The 19,484-nt window shown below is 41.8% G+C and overlaps 1 protein-coding gene across 5 annotated transcripts in view; it reads right to left on the bottom strand.

Moving 5' to 3' along the window:
* The window catches only part of DPP6 (dipeptidyl peptidase like 6), a 539,779-nt gene that overhangs the window by 11,345 nt on the left and 508,950 nt on the right, over positions 1-19,484 (bottom strand). For all 5 annotated transcript variants that reach the window (XM_086865510.1, XM_086865515.1, XM_086865495.1 and 2 more), the window contains exons 17-18: positions 3,802-3,849; positions 618-716 (exon numbers count right to left, since the gene is read on the bottom strand). In XM_086865510.1, coding sequence (XP_086721636.1) covers positions 618-716; positions 3,802-3,849 — 147 coding nt within the window. The remainder of the gene's footprint in view (positions 1-617; positions 717-3,801; positions 3,850-19,484) is intronic.

Consider the following 19,484-nt stretch of genomic DNA (forward strand, 5'->3'; position numbering starts at 1 on the left):
ATTACACAAGTTGTAGAAATAACACACCAGCTGCAGGTGCAAACTGCTCCAAGTGTCTGCTTTCTTTACTCCAGGTGAAATCTCCTTTGTCTTTTCTCATAAAGCCCCTTTTTTTAAAACCCTCCCATATAATGTGGCTTTTTCTGAAGGATCCTGAGTGACTCCAATGGGCAGAGTCATGTGAGAGTCATCTTCATTCACTGCAGCTCAGATTGTGCACTGAGAGGCAGCCACAGCTGTAGCCAGCAAGCACACACATTATCCCACTCCAAACCCATTTCAAATGACACACACACACACCCAGGGCAAACGCTTCCAACAAGGGGGCACCCCACCGTGTCATTTCCTAGAGTGGCTTTTTCTTCACAAAGAAAATTGTAAGAGGAAAAAAAATCCAACCCTATCATTTTGCCTTTCTTCAGCTGAATTTTCATCAAATTCTGCCTCTGTAATAACCTCCTTATGTAGCACATTCCAGGAGAGTGCTTTGCAAACTGTGTGAGTTTATTGAGAGTCAAAGTCATTTTTCCTCCTGCCAGTCTACCCAGGATGGCTGTATCATTTCACAGCTATAGCAGTGAAAGAGAAAAATAAGTGAGAAGAAAGGTGCTACTTACTGTAATCATCTATCTTGATTTCCATGTATTCTACCTTAGGCATTTGCCTGTCATTTACAGCCAGCTGCACATTTTCATTTACCTCCAGCTCAAAAATTTCTGAAAGAAGGACAAGATCACAAAAACTTTTGGCACAGTTTGTGAAAATGCATTTTAACATTTTATAGTCACTTTGATATATATAAAACAAGTTTCCTTACAAACAGATTTCCTTCTAGTCCTCACAGATGTCTAATTCAGTTAAATCTTTGAAAACCCTTCCAAGATCTGCATTGGCAAAGAGCTATATTCCTGAAAGGAGTGACATTCAGTAGATTTGCAGGAGGTGGGAAGGTGACATTACCATGGGTCCCAGTCAGACATCCACCCACCATGCAAAGGCAGATCTCACATGAAGAGGTCCTCAAGTCTGTGTCCAAGTTATACATAATAAATAGCAAGGGGAGGAGACTATGGAGGGCTTCAGCCAAAGTGGTACTGCTGTGCAAGAAAAAATCCATGGCAAGGAAAGCCATGGGGAGAGGAGAGTGAACAAAGCTCATGCAAACCTGCAACATCAGGTTTCGGAGCAATCTTGACTTTTGGAGTGTTTCAAAAATTTTTCATTTTGCTTATGTGTCTTAGCCAAGGACTCTCTGGGTCAGAAATAGAGAATTCCTTCCTCCTTCCTGGGATTTAACCTTTATCCCCTCATCCTGGCCATGTGCTTTACCTGCTGAGCCTCTTCTAGAAAAAGCAGCTACCACCAGCACCAGAAAGAATAAGTCCTTCCCAGCTGGTAGGGAAAGGGCCCTTCTTAGGAGACGCTTCAGGCTGTGTGTCTTACATGGTGGGAAATGTCTCCATGCCTGGGCAAAGATCATGAGCCCCATGGAGGGGGTGTTCAAGGGCTGGGGTGAGTGGATCCTGGACTAGGGAGTCTGTTGCAGTGCTCATTCCCCTGGATCAGTCTGGGTGTGACCCAGGGGGATCCAGGGCATTATCTCTGCCACTGAGCCCAAGGAGGGTGTGAGATTTCACACCACAGTGTGTGTGTCACTGACTGTAACCCCATTTGAGACACACTGATAAATAGATATGTAACCCCAACTCCTCAAATAACACTTCTGGTAGCTGATTATCCTGCTCTCACTGCCCATCTCTGCTGGGCAGGCAGACAAAAACTTGCCCTTCCAGTTAATATATTTCAGGGATCTTTCATCAGTAGTATATTGGTTCAGTGACTGTTCACCCTGCTTCGGCAACGCCTGGCTCTTTATCAAAGCCACAACCCCCACAAAAGTGGCAAAGCAACAGCCTATTAAGTTTAGTTAAATATTAAGATTCTCATTTAATTATGGCACACACAAGTAGCTTTATCAGCAGAAAGGGTCTTGCCACGTAGGGGAATTTAGTCAAGCCGTTTTATTTGTTCATGTAATTGCATTCACAGAAAGCCAGGAAGACTGTGAAGGAAATAAAAAAGATTGGCATATCTCCTAAAGGACTTTCCTTTTTGCTTTAGGACCACAGGGAGCTCAAGTCTGTGGGGTACGAATGGTCATTGCTTAATTAAATGTAAGCATTGTCTAATATTCAGTGCAACTCGCTATTATCAGATTATTGCAGAATACAGAGGCAAACTCCCTTTTATAGAGTAATGGGCTCATATTAAATAAGTAAATTCAGTCACATGCAACTGTCAGTTGCCCTTTATTCAAAAGCAAAAGAATGAGGGGGAAAAAAGAAAAGAACCAAGGGAAATAGTAATTGTATGCAGAAGATCATGAATTTCAGTAGAGGATGTGTTCTGCACATCAATGGGTAGATTGAGTTCTCTGTGTAGTAGATGCTACCCACATGCATCTGTCAAAGTAAAACTAGTCCTGGTGTGTTTTGTGTTAGTTTTTAAAGCCCTCCATTTACTGTTTCTGTTTTATATTGTCTCTCTTTTTACTGACCTCTATGTATTTTGTAGAACTGTACAGGTGGGTATAACACCATCCATGAGAGCACTATCCCATGCTGGTATGGCCAGTCAGACACCTCCATGTCTGGGTAAAATTAATGTGTTTTATTTAAAGTGGAGGAGAAAGAAAGTGACTTTGGAGCTGCAGGTCAGGGTGAAGAAACTCTCCTGGCTGAGGGCACTGCCAACCTCAGGCCCTGCTGGAAAGAGGAAGGAGCTGACACTCCCTTCTGCAAAGAGCCTTTCCTGTGACACTCCCTGCCTTCAGTGGGAAATGAAGCAGGTCAGCATTTCACAGTAAATCTTTAGTACGAGTGCCAAATTTCTTAGTTTGTTCTCTCTCTTTTTTCTTTTCTTTGGAGACAAGAGCAGTGAGTTTCTGTAAATCCAGATAAGTAAAACTGATACTTAATGAACTGGTACTGACTGTGTATAAAGCAGATAGAAATAGAATAGGTGTTGCTTAATACTTGGGTCACATCAGCACCTGAAGTCCCTAAGTGCAGTTAAGGCTGGGCTAAATTCTTTGTTAAAATGAAAGATGATGTTTTTCCATCAAAATGACGGGAGCAGATAAATTCTGATTTCATGTGAGACTCGGTGCCACACTCTGTCAGAGTGAAACCCCAGAAACTCCATGGCTTTTTGGACTCTACATTGCCAGTCTGGTAATGGCTATAGAGTGCCAAATATTTTGAGGGAAGAAACCTGTTTTTGGAGTAATTCCAGCTTTGCACTGATGTATATGCAAATCATTAACATGACAAAGCTTTACCATACAATAAGTGCTACAATCTCCATGGACAGATCAGGGAAACAGGCAGAGGCACCACTTGTGGGGCTCACTCTGCATTATCTCTGATAATTCATACCAGAATGATTTTATTAAAACCACAGATTAGGCTGAATAGTCCTTATATTTATCTTACTATCTTATTTCTTTTATATGGGATGCAAAACAAAATCAGCGGAAGACTAACAAAAAGGGAGAGATTTTAAATATGCATTTTTTTGAGAAAGAGGATAACAAACATTCCCCAACCAGTGTGTTTTCACCCCAAAAAGCAGCTGTTGTGATGGCAGTACAACAGCTCTGCAAGTCCCTTTGCCTTGCAGAAATCTTGCATTTAGGCAGAGTCTGGAGTCCCCAGGAGTGTAAGTTTAGCAAAGAGACATCTCACTGTCCTGCCTGGCTGCTTTTCTCTGAAGAGCTGCAAAGCTCAAGCTCGTTCTTACTCTGTGCATCCGTTGTGTTGTGAACAGTCACCATCGGGACACGGGGACCTTGAAAAGGAGAAGAAAGGAACTCGGTTAGATTTCTGTCAGAGCACACACAGACACACATGAACCTGGTTTTGAATTCCATGGAGCTGAAGGCTCTTGAGACTTGCTTTTCATGCAAGAATAATCTAAAAAGCAAATCACCCTGGTGTTAGAAAGAGTTTATGACTAAATGACGGTACTGTAGGCTCAAAGACATGTGAGGTTTCAAAGCTCTCTCCCAACAGACCACTAAATGCATCTTTCCCTAATTTGTAAACATTATAATTAGCACAAACACAATTAAATCACTTGCCTTTAAAATTATTCTAATGACACCCAAACATCACAGCACAAAGCATTTACATTTTGTATGCTATGGATAAATATTGCTGTTTTGCATATTATTTTTTCTTAATGAATTAAACACCAGCTTGGCTCTCACACTAAAAAAGGCCACATATTCTGTCTTAAAATGCAACATTTGGGTATTGAAATCAGTGCTGCACAAAGAGGATTATCATTACTATGCAGTATACATGAGTGAACCACACAATCCACTGCCACAGGATGCTGCAGCATTTAGGATGCCACGATTTTTACCACAGGATGCTATAGGGTTCACAGTGATCTGGGTTCATCTTCTAGTTCACAAAGCCATCAAGTGGCTGACAGAAAAATGGGATGGTACATGAGATCAAGTTCATATTTTGGTTGTCGACCTCCTTCTCCCTGTTTTACAGTTCTTATCTGGTGACTGCTCTTGGAGACAGGACCCCGAGCCAAGGTGGGCTGACCAGGACAGCCACTTACATGTTGCTCCAATACCTGTTTGTAGATTTTATCTTGAGCCTGGCAGTATTGCTCAGGAAGGTGGAAGTAGCCCTGCAGTGATAAAATGGTGAATTTTTCACTTCAGAGACAGTGGTTATCTCACTTCCCTTTCCCCATAATGTAGTGTGGCACAACAGCAGTGAGTGTGAGCAGCTGGGGAAATCTGTGTGCCCAGCAAAGACCCCAAGAGCAGGGCCAGGAGGGTCCCATGCTGTGTGTGTGGGAAGATCCCAGAACCAGAGACCTATGGAATTGGAATCATCTAGGCTGGAAAACACCTCTAAGATGATAGAGTCCAACCATTAATCCAGCACTGCCAAGCCCTCCATAAACTGTCCCTCAGTGCCACATTTACTTGGCTTTTAAATACCTCCAGGGGTGGTATCCATCACTTCCCTGGACAGCCTGTTCCAGTGCTTGGGAAACCTCTTGTATAAGGAATTTTTCTGAATATCCAATCTAAACCTTCTCTGGTGAAACTTGAGGCCATTTCCTCTTGCCCTATCCCTTATTCCTTGGGAGGAGAGATCAACCCCACCGGGCTGCACCTTCCTTTCAAGAGGTTGTAGAAGGTGATAAGATCTCCCCGAGTTTCTTCTCAAGGCTAAACACCCCCAGCTCCCCCAGCTGCTCCTCACAGGACTCGTGCTCCAGACCCTTCCCCAGTTCTCTTGCCCTTCCCCAGACAGGTTCCAGCACCTCAATGTCTTTCTTGTTGTGAGGGACCCAAAACTGAACACTGAATGTCAAAACACCCAATGTTCATAAAGCTTCAAAAGTAAGACAGCTTTAAGAGGCTGATATTCACTGAGATTTCAGCCCTTTTAAGTTGCCTTCTTAAGCCCTTCAACCTACAAGAAAATCTTGTGGGACCATCACTTGTGCAATGGCAATTTGTGTCTGTCTGGCTGAGAAATTCCCCTGAAATGCTGGAACTGGGAGTGTGCACACAAATGGAAACAAAAGCAGGTTCCTGTGAGCCAATCATACTGGTTTAGTACATGAAATGAGCTCTTGAGAGCAAGAAAAACTTTAAGGTGCTGTAATTGTGTCAGTGGTTTTCCTGTGCTGCCAAGAACCCACATCCCATTGCAGGCAGTCAAGAGTGTTTCATCCAGACCTTGCCTATACAGAGAGAGAAAAAGCAGATAAAGATTTTATTTTCAATTAAGCTGACTAATATGGTAGCCTGATTTTATTTCCTTGTAATTGAGAATCTCCTCTCCTGACAATCCAATTCTTTTGTTAGCACCATTTTTTAGAATGCAGGAAGGTGGATTATAATGCACTAAGGAAAACAGGTTTACTCACCAGGATTTAGCTGAATTTACCCTTCTCCTACTGATATACATTGATATGCTGACCATATTTGTTTATAAATCTGGCCTGCTTTTCTCCTGCAGTCCCTGAAGCCAAACTGCTGGAAAAGCAGCAAACCTAATAAACATGGGCATGATAAAATCATCACTGAAAATAAAAGGAATCCTCCCAAATGGCTTCAGTTGGAGCTAGAGCAGTACTTTAATTAACACCAAAATACCAACAAAAAGAAAGGGATAAAGAGAGAAATACAATACATATAATCCTTTTATTTTCTTATTTATTTCTCTTTTTTTTTCTGTTGGCATTGAAAAAGTTGTGAAAAACTAATAAATAAAGAGAAATTCTAGTGTGTAGTTTAGAAAATTACATGTATTATATATTGTGTTAGTCCCTTACTACTAACTACTGCTACTGCTACTGTGCCATCTCCCCAGTCAATCAATGCTTTCAAGCAAAGTCCTTTATAAAGATATTCAGTTTGAGATAATATGAAATTAAAAAAAAAAAAATAGGTATCCTTGGAAAAGTAAATTTTTGACTTGCCTAATTTTTATTTTTAACAAACAAGGAAAAATAGTAAACATAGAAAACTACAGAGTAGAATCATCTCTGTGAGAAGGATTACTCTTAATATTAAATATTCTCAATGATAACACTCCAGTTAAAGAATGCATTTCACTTGCAAGCAGGCTGAAAGTCATCAAGAAGAAAAAGTCACTTTTTTAGGAATGACATAAATTGCTTATTTCAATGCCAGTTTTTAAAGTAAAACAACCCAGTTACATGCTAGACTATGTCTTTCACTGCACACACATCAGAAGTCTTTCAACACTCACAAGCTGAGTGCCTAATGCCTGACAGGGACAGAAAGAATTCCTTGAAAGGAGAATTGTATATTCATTAACTGCCTCCCCAGCTTTATTTTTAAACCTGTGTTGGTGTGACAGTCCCATTACACATGCCATCTGCTAAATGCCATCCACTGTCATGTGCAGATCTGAGAGGGAAACCTAATTTGTTCAATGAGCTGCTGGGAGCTGACAGAAGCAGGGTGAGGACAACCCTGCTCTGTGTCTCCTTCCTCCAGAGCTCATCCAAACAGGCTTTGATGGGGGCTCTGCTGCTTCTGTTCTTTAATCTGCACTGATGCTCGCCCTGTGCCTACCTGCCCTCCTCAGAAACCTTGTGAATGCTCTGCCTCTTGCTCACAGAGGTCCTGAGAGCACAGGAGTGTTGGGATCCTTGAAAGATAAAACTCAAAGTGCTCCACTTTAAGAAAGCAAAGCAGATAACTGAGCTGCTTTGCACTTCTTTGCAAAGGTAAGACCCAGTTCCTACCTTAGAACCTCACGCCTGTTCCCAAAATCACAGGCAGCCCACTCTCTGCATGAGATGGTGAAGAGGATTCTGTTGGATTTCTTGCCCCAGAGGGGTTGGTACAAGCAGGGCTGTGACACTCTCCAAGGTGTGGGACCTGGCACTGATGTTCCCTGCCACCTCCACCCAAGTTTTCAGAGGTGGCAGGATACAGGCCCCCGTTATCCCTCTCTGCACCCCTGTCAGGAGTGGGATGGGCTGTACCTGAATGCCATTGCAGACTCCACTCCCCACTCCTGCCCCCAGCATTGTGCCAGCCAGCTCCAGAATCCTGGCAGAAGTTTGAGTGTTGTTTCTTTATTTATAGCTTAAGAGAAAGGAGAAAAACTATTGATGGAACTTCTTTGTATAGACACTCTCTGTACATCACAGAGGGCTGCATGGTTAATAATGCTGCACAAGACTCTAGTTACATGAATTAGATTTTCAATTAATACATCTGAAAGTCTGAGTTTATCATAAGGCCTTTGACTTTAAAACCATTACTGCAATTATCCATGCAAGAAGTAAATTGAGCTATATTGCTATAATGACAACGGGCAAATTTATCATCCGGGAAGTGCTACCCATCATGATCTGAAAGGGCACAAAAACTCAGTGCCACAATAATTTGATAAGAAAAACCACTGGCCATGGTTTTTCATCAATTTTTAAGCAGCTTTTATTCTTATTTCAGAGAGGGTTTTGCTTAAACATGAACTGAAAGAAGCAAATATAGATATTTAGGTGATAAGGTAAAGATTTCTAAAATAAAAATGGAAAATCATTTTAAAACCTTGAAGAAAATATTTTCTAGACATCTGTTTTGTAATACATTTTGTATTTCAGAGTATTCCTGATGTCTTTATGATCTAAACAGCATAGGGAATTATATCAGTTAATACACCTTTAAAATGAAAGTAGTGATTATAAAAAGAATATGAAGTAAAATTGAAGAAAAGCTAATCAAAATTATAGAAGAGTTAAAAAAGAATAAAAAGAGGAATTGCCTCATTCTTCTCATCTATATTCTCAAAGGCTTCAATGTTGCAGATAATTTCAGACCAGAAGCTAAATTCACAATGTGTAAACAATGAAAATTCAAATACTATCTGCCAGTGCCACCAGCATATCTCTTAAGCACTGATGAATGATTTAAAAGAGCAGCTGCAAGCGATGGGAGCTGAAAGGGTCTGGCTCTGCACAAGTGAGATAATTGGCAACAGCCATCTCTGTGTACAGATTCCAGATCTCTTTATTTGCTAATCCATGAATTATTTATATGTGCTGCATAAAGTTCATATGTTGGGGTGATATTATCAGCCTAATAAATAAAGACATGGGGAGTTCCGTGGAGCACTGCTCACAATTAAAATGTTTCCCCATTTGCAGCATTTTCCAGCCGACGCTATGGACAGATGTTCGTGCTGTTTGCTTTGGCAACCTTGTTGACATAAACATCAAACAGATTTATGCTGCTATTCACCCTCCCCAAGGCATTTAATTTTTTAATCAAATCTTTACTTCCTCAAATGTAACTTGTCTTGTAAAATAATCGATCCTGGCTTGTTCTCGGGCAACCACTCTGATGGTGCTGCTTGTCTCTGCCCTGTGTGATACTGGTAATAAATTTCATGCTTACTTTATGTGGAGCAGAAATAAATCTGCTTGCTCTGAGGCGGCATCAGTTACCAGTGACTAGAGGGAAAATGAACAAGAGATTTGGTCTTAATTTCACTACACAGAACAAGCCTGATGGGTTCTTCAAAGGGTTGCTGGAATGAATAAGCGTGGTCAGGCCCTCAGTCCATTCCATGGGATTTTGAGAGGTGCCTGCAAACAGCAGCGTGGGAAGCTGGGCTGGCACTGACCAGCTCATCCCTCTGTCTGCCCCACACCCACTGAGGGACACAGGACCTTTGGGTCTGAGCAGATCCTCCCTTGCTGCTTCAGGAAATTGTGTGCTAGAAAAGTATTGACAAACACCTCTAAATATAATGGAGCTTGGTGATGTAATTCCTTCTGGTGTCTTGCTCTTCTGGCAGGAGCAGCCTTCCAACTTGAAGCTGTACCAGCTGTCACTCCAATTTACACCTTTTTGGGGTTGTTCCAAAAATTTGTTTTCTACTAAGCATGAGTATTTCCATTTTAGTCAGAGTAGTCATGTCTCCCCAAAAGCTCTCATCCAGTCAGATAAATTAAGATTATTTTAACTCCTTTTTGTAGGACAAAGTTTCTGTTCATCTTGTTCTTTGATGCAAGAGTGTTTTACGTTCAGTTCCTCCTTCCTGAAGAGAAACAGCCAGAACGCTACCCCTGCTGTTGAGGATGTCCTGATTAGTTTTTATAGTGGAACTGCTACTTGCCCATTCTGTGCAAAATTCCTTGCCTGACCCATCCTAAGAGAGCATTCACCTTTTCCACGACCCCACAGGAGGCAGGCAGTTTGCAGACATCCAGTGGTCAGAGCTGTGTGCCCAGGCACCCTTCTGCTCTGCTGAGGCATTTGTAACTTTTGAGCTTCAAACATACAAGACAAATTCTTGCCCTGAGTCACCATGTGCCTAATTTTGCTCTTTGTACTATTAATTTCTCCCAGTCCAGCCCTGCAAGACATCCAGCTTCTCTAGTATTTATCTCTGCCTTCTGATGATACTTATCAGCTTTGTGTCTTAACAAATTCTACCAGCTTCACCCAGCTTTGGGTTCCCAGGCTGCCAGGGAACAATCTGGGTAAGGTCATTCCCCCCACCAGCTCCTAATGAACCCTGCTGCTGATCTCCAATTAGCCTCTTATTCCTCTTCATCATAATCAACTTCCTGTTCGTTTTGCTGGTACTTAACCTTCGCTCACAATTCTTTCACTAATCTCCCTCTTCAGCTTCTTAATTAATATCAGCCAATGAGGTGTCACATTGAGTGGGCTGAACATTTCCTCCCGTTCATGAGGCTTTGGCTAAGGTTTTTAAAAGCATAATGCAATAATACATGTGTGTGGATCCAAAGAAGAACGTGGGAAATGTACCAACTCCAGGGCACAGAGCAGGTAAATAACCACTGTAGCGACAAAATCCACTGTGAAAAGGAGGTAGAGGAGGAGAATTTGCTTGCAGAGTTTATGAACCTGAGAGTGCACCCCTGGAGTTGGAAGTACCAGAGGTAGGAGGGAAAAATTCCAGTTCATAAGGGGCTAACTGACTTCCCAAAAGCCATGGGTGTTTTGTTCTTGAATGCTGGTCCAATCTATGGAACCTGAGCAAGCACAACTCCCTCTTTTTTCTAGGTTCTATTCTATTTGAATACCTTAAGTTAACCTCTTTCAATTCAGTTTTAATCCAGGCTTTCCGCAAACTCTGGAAAGAGATGAATCCAAAAGTTAACATTTGTCCCTATTTTTAAAGTATAAGTTTCTTGCTGGATTAGTATATGCTGGTCCCTTCCAATCCAAACCATTCCATGATTCTATGATATTCAAGGAAAAAGGATAATTCCTTAGAGCTGCAGCATGAAAGAAAATACTCTCTGTGCTATTTACACCTCATTAACAGATTGAAAAAAATGCCCATTCCATATTTTCTGTTTATTTCATTAAAATCCTAGTATAAATTTTTTTAGATGATCTTAATTCATTCTTTTCCATAAGTAAAATTCTCTTGCATGAAAATAATGATTTCCTAGCTAATTAAGCAATAACTGGTGCTGAATGTTAACTTAAACAATACCACCACCAACCCATAAATACCATTGCTTCACATTATCTGGTTATTAAGCTGTTTTCTTATGAGTTCTCAGGTTTTAATATACCTTTAATGTACTGACTGCATTAATGAAGGGCTTAACAAGTACCATGCAAACAGAAAACAAAAGCCAGCAATAAACCTTACAGCTGGTCCAGCTGGCAAACAAGGTGAAAGAAGCAGTTTTCCACAGAGGAAGCTTTAAATCTTTCGGGATGGTAACATCTGTACTACCCACTGCAGAATAATGAGTTCATCCAAGGTTGCTCATATAGCTGGAAATAATGCACATGCACCCTGGTCTCGACATGCAGGAGGCTTCTGCCTGATTTGTGAAGCTTCATTATTTGAAGCATCAGAGGAAGCCTGTTGTCATGGTCATTTATATCCTGCGAGTGGAGCTCAGATAAAATTTTATATGTACGGAATGACCAAGCGACAAGAACCTTGGCTGGAAGCAGATGATAGATCACCTTCCTCTGGGCAATTCCAGGCAGCTCTTATTTACAAGCAAGAATCAAAATGAAAACAGGATCAGAACATGTATAAGCAAAGAACACATAGTGCTTTGCAGAATGGGGCCATTTCAAAGGGGAGAGGAGTTTCACTTTAATTCCCCAATATTTTTTCAGGCACTGAAAATTACAGATATTTTCTATTAATTTTATTGTTAAATATTCATGCATATTAGTATTTTAATTTTTTTTCACCTGTTTTTATGCCACTGAGTATTTATGGGGAGTTTATAACACATTAAAGATGTATAAGAATAGAGTGAAATAGTTTATAATACAAATGAGAGATCTGCTTAAAGGAAGAAAAAATGTTCTGGAGTATCCACAAAAGTCACCATTTTAATTAATCTCAGACAATAGGAATAACTAAAGCCATCATTTTAATTAATCTCAACCTATAGTCACAACTGTGCTCTTAACAGGAGATAGAAAAGAAGTTCTCACCCAACTTCTAAGCCAAGAATACCATCCTCTGTTTTCCTGCAGGAAAAGCTCTGGTGGTACCTTCTGTTTGTGCAGAAGGGGGTTTTCATGCCAGCCTGCTGTTTTGCAGCTGTACAGCACATGAGGGAGTGAGAATGAGCATCCCCCACCCTGCCTTCACCCATGGGATTTGTGACCCATGAACTGCGCACAAAGGACTCGACTAGCGAGAGCCAACCTCGGCTGTTAAGTAAGAAAAGGAGTCAAGTGAATGCAAATGTGAATTATATAGTAATTATAATATAAATAGGGCCCAGAGATTAGGTCTGTTCATGCTTTCAAACAGCAGAAACTAATTTAGGCTTCGTAAGCCTCAGGAAAAGTTCCAAAAGGTCACGGTTTGCCTGGAAGCGCTAATTACAGCTTCCCGTTACCGCATACACGAGAAGCCGAGGTTGTGGTAATCATCCTTGTGTGGGAAACCATTCTGCTCACAACAGATAACACTCACCCAGTGCCCTGGGATGTGAGCAAACCCTGGGAATGCCTCCCAGGCCTCAGCACGCTGCCATGCCCCTTCAGCATCCCGCTGGGTGGGAACCTGCAGGCACATGGCTGGGGCACGCCTGGCTCCTGCAGGCCCTGCGCACATTGCAGGACATTCAGCTGTGCTGGAACATTCTCTCTGTGTTTCTGATGCATCCTGGGTTCTGTTGGACAGGTGTTTTGGGTATTTTGGCCAGGATACCTGGACTGTGTGGCTGCACAAGGATAGAACCTCTTGGGGATTGCCCACCCTGCTCTACCTAGACAGACCCCACCGTGTTCAGACCCCCAGAACACACAAATGACAAACATTGGCTTTCTGCCCCTTGCTGTTGACCCAGAACCCAGCCAAGGACAGCTCAGATGCTTCAGAAAACCCAAACCCCCAAGACCTGCACATCAAGAACCAAGTAGCAAAAATTTATATAGAAGCATATTATAGCACTTGGTGGGATTCAAAAGAAAAATTTCATCTGGGTGAACTGCTGAAAACCATATTTTATTTTTGAATTATAATGAATATGATACCATTCTACTCTGGAGTGCAGCAGCAATAGGCTACAGTCATTAGGTGGCCCATAAGAAACTTCCAAATGATGTTTGGGGTGGTCCTGTTCAGGGACAGGGGTTGACTTTGATGATCCTTGTGGGTCCCTTCCTGAGTTGGATTCTGTGTTTATATGATGATGAGATCCCCACTGAGGTTCCCTAAGACTTTGAATTTAGAATTGTCCATTCCCATCCTCACCTCAGCCACTTGGTCCCATGCCAGCATATCCCACTGCCTTGCAAGATCAGAATTTTTTTTAAAATTATCCAGTAAAGCAGCAGAACAGCTTCTAGAACTTCTGATTCCATCATAGAGAGAGAAAAAAATCTATTTAATTTTCATTCAGCTCAGTTCCTGGGCCCAGCTCAGAGCGAGCTGTTTGTGGATTGGTGAAAAAGGCCCCGAGGTGGACAGAGAATGGATCTGCACTGACTTTATCTTCCAGTCCTTGTGGACAGGCAGTGCTGTGCTCCTCAGATGTACTGAGGAAAAATACAATAAGGAGCTTATCAGGGGGTTGCATTTCACAGAAAGATGAGGTAGGGCCCAGGGAAGCTCAACCTGTAGGGACAGCAGAAACAACCTTCCCCTGAGTTTCCTCCTCCCAGTCACCACCTGGCAGTTATTGCTTATGGTGTCAGCAGTAAAGAAAGTATTTAAAGGGGGCTCTCAGCCTTGCCTGAAGTCTTCAGAGCTACTGGTGTGCCTGCATGGAGCTGTAGCTTCCAGCTGGTGCATTTCCCAGTAATAAAATCCAGGTATCAGCATTTCACATTTGCTTAAACTGAGGTGTGCCTACTGCACTTTTATACCCATAGGCTCTTGACTTGGTTAGTAAAACCCATTTTCAGCGCTAATAGTTATTTCAGCATCCAATTAATTCTCTTTAGATCTCAACTACTTAATTTATCATGATATTTGTCAAAGGTCACTTGCCAAGCTCTGGCCCTCTTAGCAGGACCAGCTGCACTTAGAAAGCATTTACTTGAATTCCAGTAGGAAGTGAGCCTTTTTAAGATGCTTTTCCTTTACCATGATGGGCAATTTTATGACATTTTTAGTTGACACTAAATCCATATGCTTCAGAAATCTTGCCAGGCAGCAGGCTTTCTACCTAACTGAATTTAAGCAGGGATTATTTGAAGGTATTTCCTCTCTGTGCATCTAATATTGTTTTCAGGCCCTGGAGTGAGATATTTGTTCCCACCACCACAAGCTTTCCCTGGTTATCTGCCAGAGATGCTCCAAGTCACCATGGAGTGGTTACCTGGGGAGGTTAAATAGGACCTTCAGCCTCTTCATCCCTCAAAAGCAAGAAAAAGAGTTTCTATTATTTTAATTTGGACATTATGGACAGAAAACTCTCCTAATGAAATATTACCTCAGCAGCATTGGAGAAGCAAATTGCTTCTCTGTTCAAATCCTTCTAAGAAGCTCAGTAGTTCCATATCACCCACAAGAAGCAACTAGCACACACATACATGTCTGAGGATGCTCCAAGTGAAAAAAGAGGGAAGATATTTCCCCTTGCAGCTGCACTGGATCTCCCAGATCCTGATACACTCACAGTGCTGTGAAAACACATAATGATGTACTTTAAGCCAAAATGGGTTGTTACATTTTTCATAACTGCTTTAGTGCTGCTACAACTCAAAGCCTACTCCCTGGTTCAGGAGATCCCTGCCTGTCTCTAAAGTCACTCAGTGATGCTCAGGGGGCACAGGAGGCTGGGCTGGCTGGAGCCCCATCCTGCAACACACAGAGCTCTCCTCTGCTGCTGTGGGTGGATGGATTAGGAGCACCCAGCACCTGGGAGGACTGGCCCTGCACTTATTAAGGCCCGTGGTGTAATTACAGGCTCGTTATTGAATTGCTGTTGAGACGAGGCACCAGCGGAGCTGCAAACGTCTGCAGCCATGCCTTGTTAACTCCTCACTCCAGCACCATTTCATCACTTCACATGCTGGCTCTGCCACAGGAGTGCTCTCCTGCATACTAAGGGCTGGGTTCCTGTGCTAGGAAGGTTTCTCTGCAGTGAATAGACTGAAGATTCACTGAAGCTTTCAAAACTGTTCTGGAAATTTATCCGTCTAAGAGCCTCTGTGCCCCTTATTGTCACTGCACAGCTGAGCATTGCAGTCAGTAATGGACTTTATTTTCACAACACCTCTAGGAAGCTGGAATTACAAGATCTGCTTCAGTTCTCTAAAGGAGCTTGTGACAGCAGAAAAAACCCAAATCCATGTGTCCTAACCAGCATTTGGGCAGCTGGTTTTAGGACTTCTCAGGGCACTGTTACCAAATGTGTCTTTGAATTCTCCATGTTTGGATGTGGGCCAACAAATTAAAGCAACTATTGTAAAAACCACCTGTTTGTAAGTATTTGTATCAATGTTATCCATATCTAACTCAAGATTTAGAGAATCAAACAGTACTGTACAGAAACCATGATTACTTTGTAACAGAAAGGGGAACAAAGAAAGCAATGCACCTGCTTTTTGCAGATATATTTTCCTAAATATGGAGCTGTTTTACAGTTCATAAATAGCCCAGTATATTCAGGGAAGACCTGTGTATTTCCATTATGGCTTGCACTGATGTTTACCTGAGCATAACAACTGCTAATTACAATCTGCTTCCAGGAATGTTATTGATGAGACTGTGACATGCAACATTTCTACGTGATAGTTAAGGCAATACATGGGCAGTGTAGAGAGGTTTAAAACACTGCTTTATAAACTTGTGCTTTGTGAATCACTGATTTACATCTGCTTGTCCATGGTTAGTAAAAATAACCTCATCTCTGGGTTTTCCATTGCTTTCCTGGGATGGTAGGTCTGGCCCAAATGGCACAGGTTAAAAGGTCTGATTAAATGAGGGAACTGAGGAAGATGTAGAAAGAGGTTCATTATTCTCCTGCCTGAAGGCATGAAGCAGCCTCTTATTGCAGGAGCTGGGCAGACACATCCCTGATGGGTACATTATTGCAAAAATCCTGAAGAGGGTTAATTATCCACCATCCACTATGAGACAGGCTGCAGAAGGAGTCATATTTCTGGTCTGTTCCAGGAGTCACTGCTGCTTTTCCTTGGAGCACTGCCTTGCAATATGAGGAAGGAAATGGGGGTCATGATACTTGGCTCCAGATGTGTCCATAGGCAAGCCACTAATTCTCGCTGTACCTCTGCTCCCACTTGGTACAAACATGAAAATGATCATCTGGAGAAAGGTTGCAAAAGGATTTTCATACCTCTCCATATTTCAAATTAAAAACTTAAGGCAGTATTTATTTTCCCAGCAATAAAATTTCTACTGCTTCTTCCTGTGTCCTGACAATTATCAGTAAAGGATTTTCCTGAGATACTAAATAATATTAAGTTCTTTCTGTTGAAGGAGACATAAATGTAAAAATTGCTGCCAAAAATATCTCTGTGACATGGCCCCCTGATTGTGATGGAGAAACTGAAGAAAAATGTGATTTGATTCATTCACAGTGAAAGACAAATGTCATGAACTTCTGTTCTGAGGCAGAAAGGATTCAGACATTTTTATTCACAAAATAAGTCTTTATGAGTAGAACCCCTGTTTTTTTTTTGATGAATGTTACATTCAAAATCTTCACAAAAGTGGTATTTTAAGCAATTTTCAAGGGAAAAAAATTCTGCAAAGCCACTTACAAGAAGTGTAGATGAAACAGATTGAATCCATAAGTAGATGGCCAATACAAAGCAAAATGTTATTTTGTTAGTGAAATTCATAAAAAAATCCATGTGATTTATTTATTTTAATTTAGCTTTTCTCTGGTACATGTTCATGTTTGTCTAAATCAGTTGGTAATCCCATAAGAGAATCAAATACTAGGAGATTTTCCAAAATGTGTATCTCCTCAAAAAAGGTCAACATCTTTATGTACTAATGACACAAAGTATAGCCACAATACTAAAAACATTGCTCAGAATTTTATGTTTGCAGACATTAAGGAAAAAAAAAACTTAAATCCTGGGGTTTAAATTTTGAGCTGAGCTATGGCAGTGATGCTGGATGCTGGAAGCTGCTGCTTCAAAGGTTTTTCCCACCCACCCAGCTGCTGGCTGAGCTTATGTCACGCTGTTCATGGGATATGCAGCACATGAGGCAGCATTAATGACCCAGTTTTCCCACTTTTCTGACCACCTCCAGCCTCCATTAAAAGTTCCCTTGCCCAGGAGTCCTGGTCTGTGATTTTTAGTAGAACACCCTTCCAATGTTATTAAAAGGAAGTGGGAGAAACACCAGTGAGCGATCAGTGACTGGGTGTAGGGAGATGGCAGTGATCAAGGACATGAGCTTGGGTTTGGATCCTGGTCACAAGCAGCACAAATGCTTCTCCTAAAGCATCATAAAACACTGATTTCCCTCAATGGCTTTCATGACTTGGACTCATCCACACTAAACATTTCTCTGTCTATGGTAAACTCCAGAAGCAGCAAACATTTCATTTCTGTCATCTGTGTGGGCAGGAACTTGTGCTGTGTCCACATCAGGGATTCCAAAGCAGGGGTTTACACCTCCCCAGAGTGGAAGGCTGAACCATGTTAAATTGTGCTCTGGGCTCTATGGTGTTAAAATGTGTTTAAAAGCAAACTGAGGACAACCTGCCACAAAGCAGAGCCAGATCATTTGATGAAACTTGGTAATGAAAATCTTTACTGACCCCAGAAAAATTCAGGAAAATAAAACAAATATGGAATAACAAAAGGACTTAATAAGGCTCAGCATAAACCTATTAAACAAAACCAGCAAGTGATGCTCCTAAGTGTTCCCATCTCCAGATGGTGTTTCCAAGTTTCACCAACTGGGAGGAAAGAAGACAATCAAACTCTCAAGAAACAGTTTAAGGAACTGAGAAGCTGAGAAGTTTATAGCTACCTGCTGTCTCTATAAAGAAAAAAACTTGCAGCGCTTGTCTTGAAAACTCATAAAACCACAGACGGAAAGAATGAGTGTCCAGTGGCATGAGAAACTTGACTCAGATCATCACTAATTTGGTTGTGCTGCTCCTTCATTAGTATGAATCACTCTCAAAGGGGATCCTTAAATCACAAAGTTTTTTTCTAATCACTGCTTTTTACCACTTGTTATCTGTGAATGGGACGGAAAGACGATTTTGTCTGGCAGAACGTAAGAGCAATAAATCCTGTTTTTAAAGATTTCCCAGGCCTGTAGGCACTCCTCAGTGCCTCAGGGCCAGCAGTGCACTTACAGAGTTGTTGTCATCACTGGCTCAGAGGACACACATGGGGAAAAGCAGATATGCCCAGATAAATTCCTTTTGTACTTGTTCTTTGGGTATTTCTTCAAGCACAGCCCAGTTACAACATAATGTTTTGCTCCACAGATTCAGAGCTGCCTGCTAGGAAAGGCAGAAATGACTTCATTTCTGTTACCTGTCATTACTGATCTACAGCATCTAGGCTAAGCTACTGAGTCCACAGAGCACACTGAGGACAGTGCCAGAGAGGAGCCAAATCAGTGACAATATTTTAACGTTTTTCTTACAAGAATCTGTTTTCTCCAAAGAGAGAGACAGCTTTAAAGTCATCTGGCCTGCACAAGACTGATGATAAAGGCTGCCAGTCAGCCACAGACACGGCTTCCAGCAGAGATAATCTTCAAAGAGACAGGATAAACAATAGTGGTTTTATGGCATTTTGGAATGAAACAATCTTAGTGTATCTGGAAGAGGAGGAAGGGCTATAAAAGAAGATAGTTCCCTGTTCAGTTACCCTGCTGTCCCTCCTCAAAGTGAAAGCTGTTTCTTCCCTAATTGGTCCCAGAATGAAGAATAACACAGTGTAGAGGCCAAGGCACTTCTCTATCACCAGCAGCCATGCCAAGCACGAGACAAATCTTCCCTTGTTACAGTCCTCTCACCTCCAATTTTCTTTGATACAGCCCTAAAAATGATTAATTCCTTCTTGACAATGCATGATTATGGAGAACTTGAATTAGCAGGCTGTGGTCATCCCATGAACAACACTGCCCTCCCCTCATCGTTTCATTGTGTATTAAATGTCATTAATTGCACAGGTCAGGGGCTTCCCCTCTGTTCCTCTTGCCTCAGAGCCAAAAGCCATTAACCCTTGGTGGGAAAAAAAAAATCACACCTTCCTAGGGCCAGGATGAGCTTATGGATGAGGTCAGTTGATGGAGAAGGACCAACTTCTTCATCCTTCTTCGAAGGATGCTACGATACTATGGTCTGCAACATCAGGGACTTGAACTCCAGATTCCAGGAAGAATTTTCCAGTTCTGTGAGTCCAACTGAAACTCTCTGTGATTTCACAGGTTTTTTTTTATGGGAGTGAAGACACTGCAGCCAAAGCAGCTGGGTGT

Source organism: Cyanistes caeruleus, chromosome 1 (assembly GCF_971803275.1).
Source record: "Cyanistes caeruleus chromosome 1, bCyaCae1.hap1.1, whole genome shotgun sequence".
NCBI lineage: Eukaryota > Metazoa > Chordata > Aves > Passeriformes > Paridae > Cyanistes > Cyanistes caeruleus.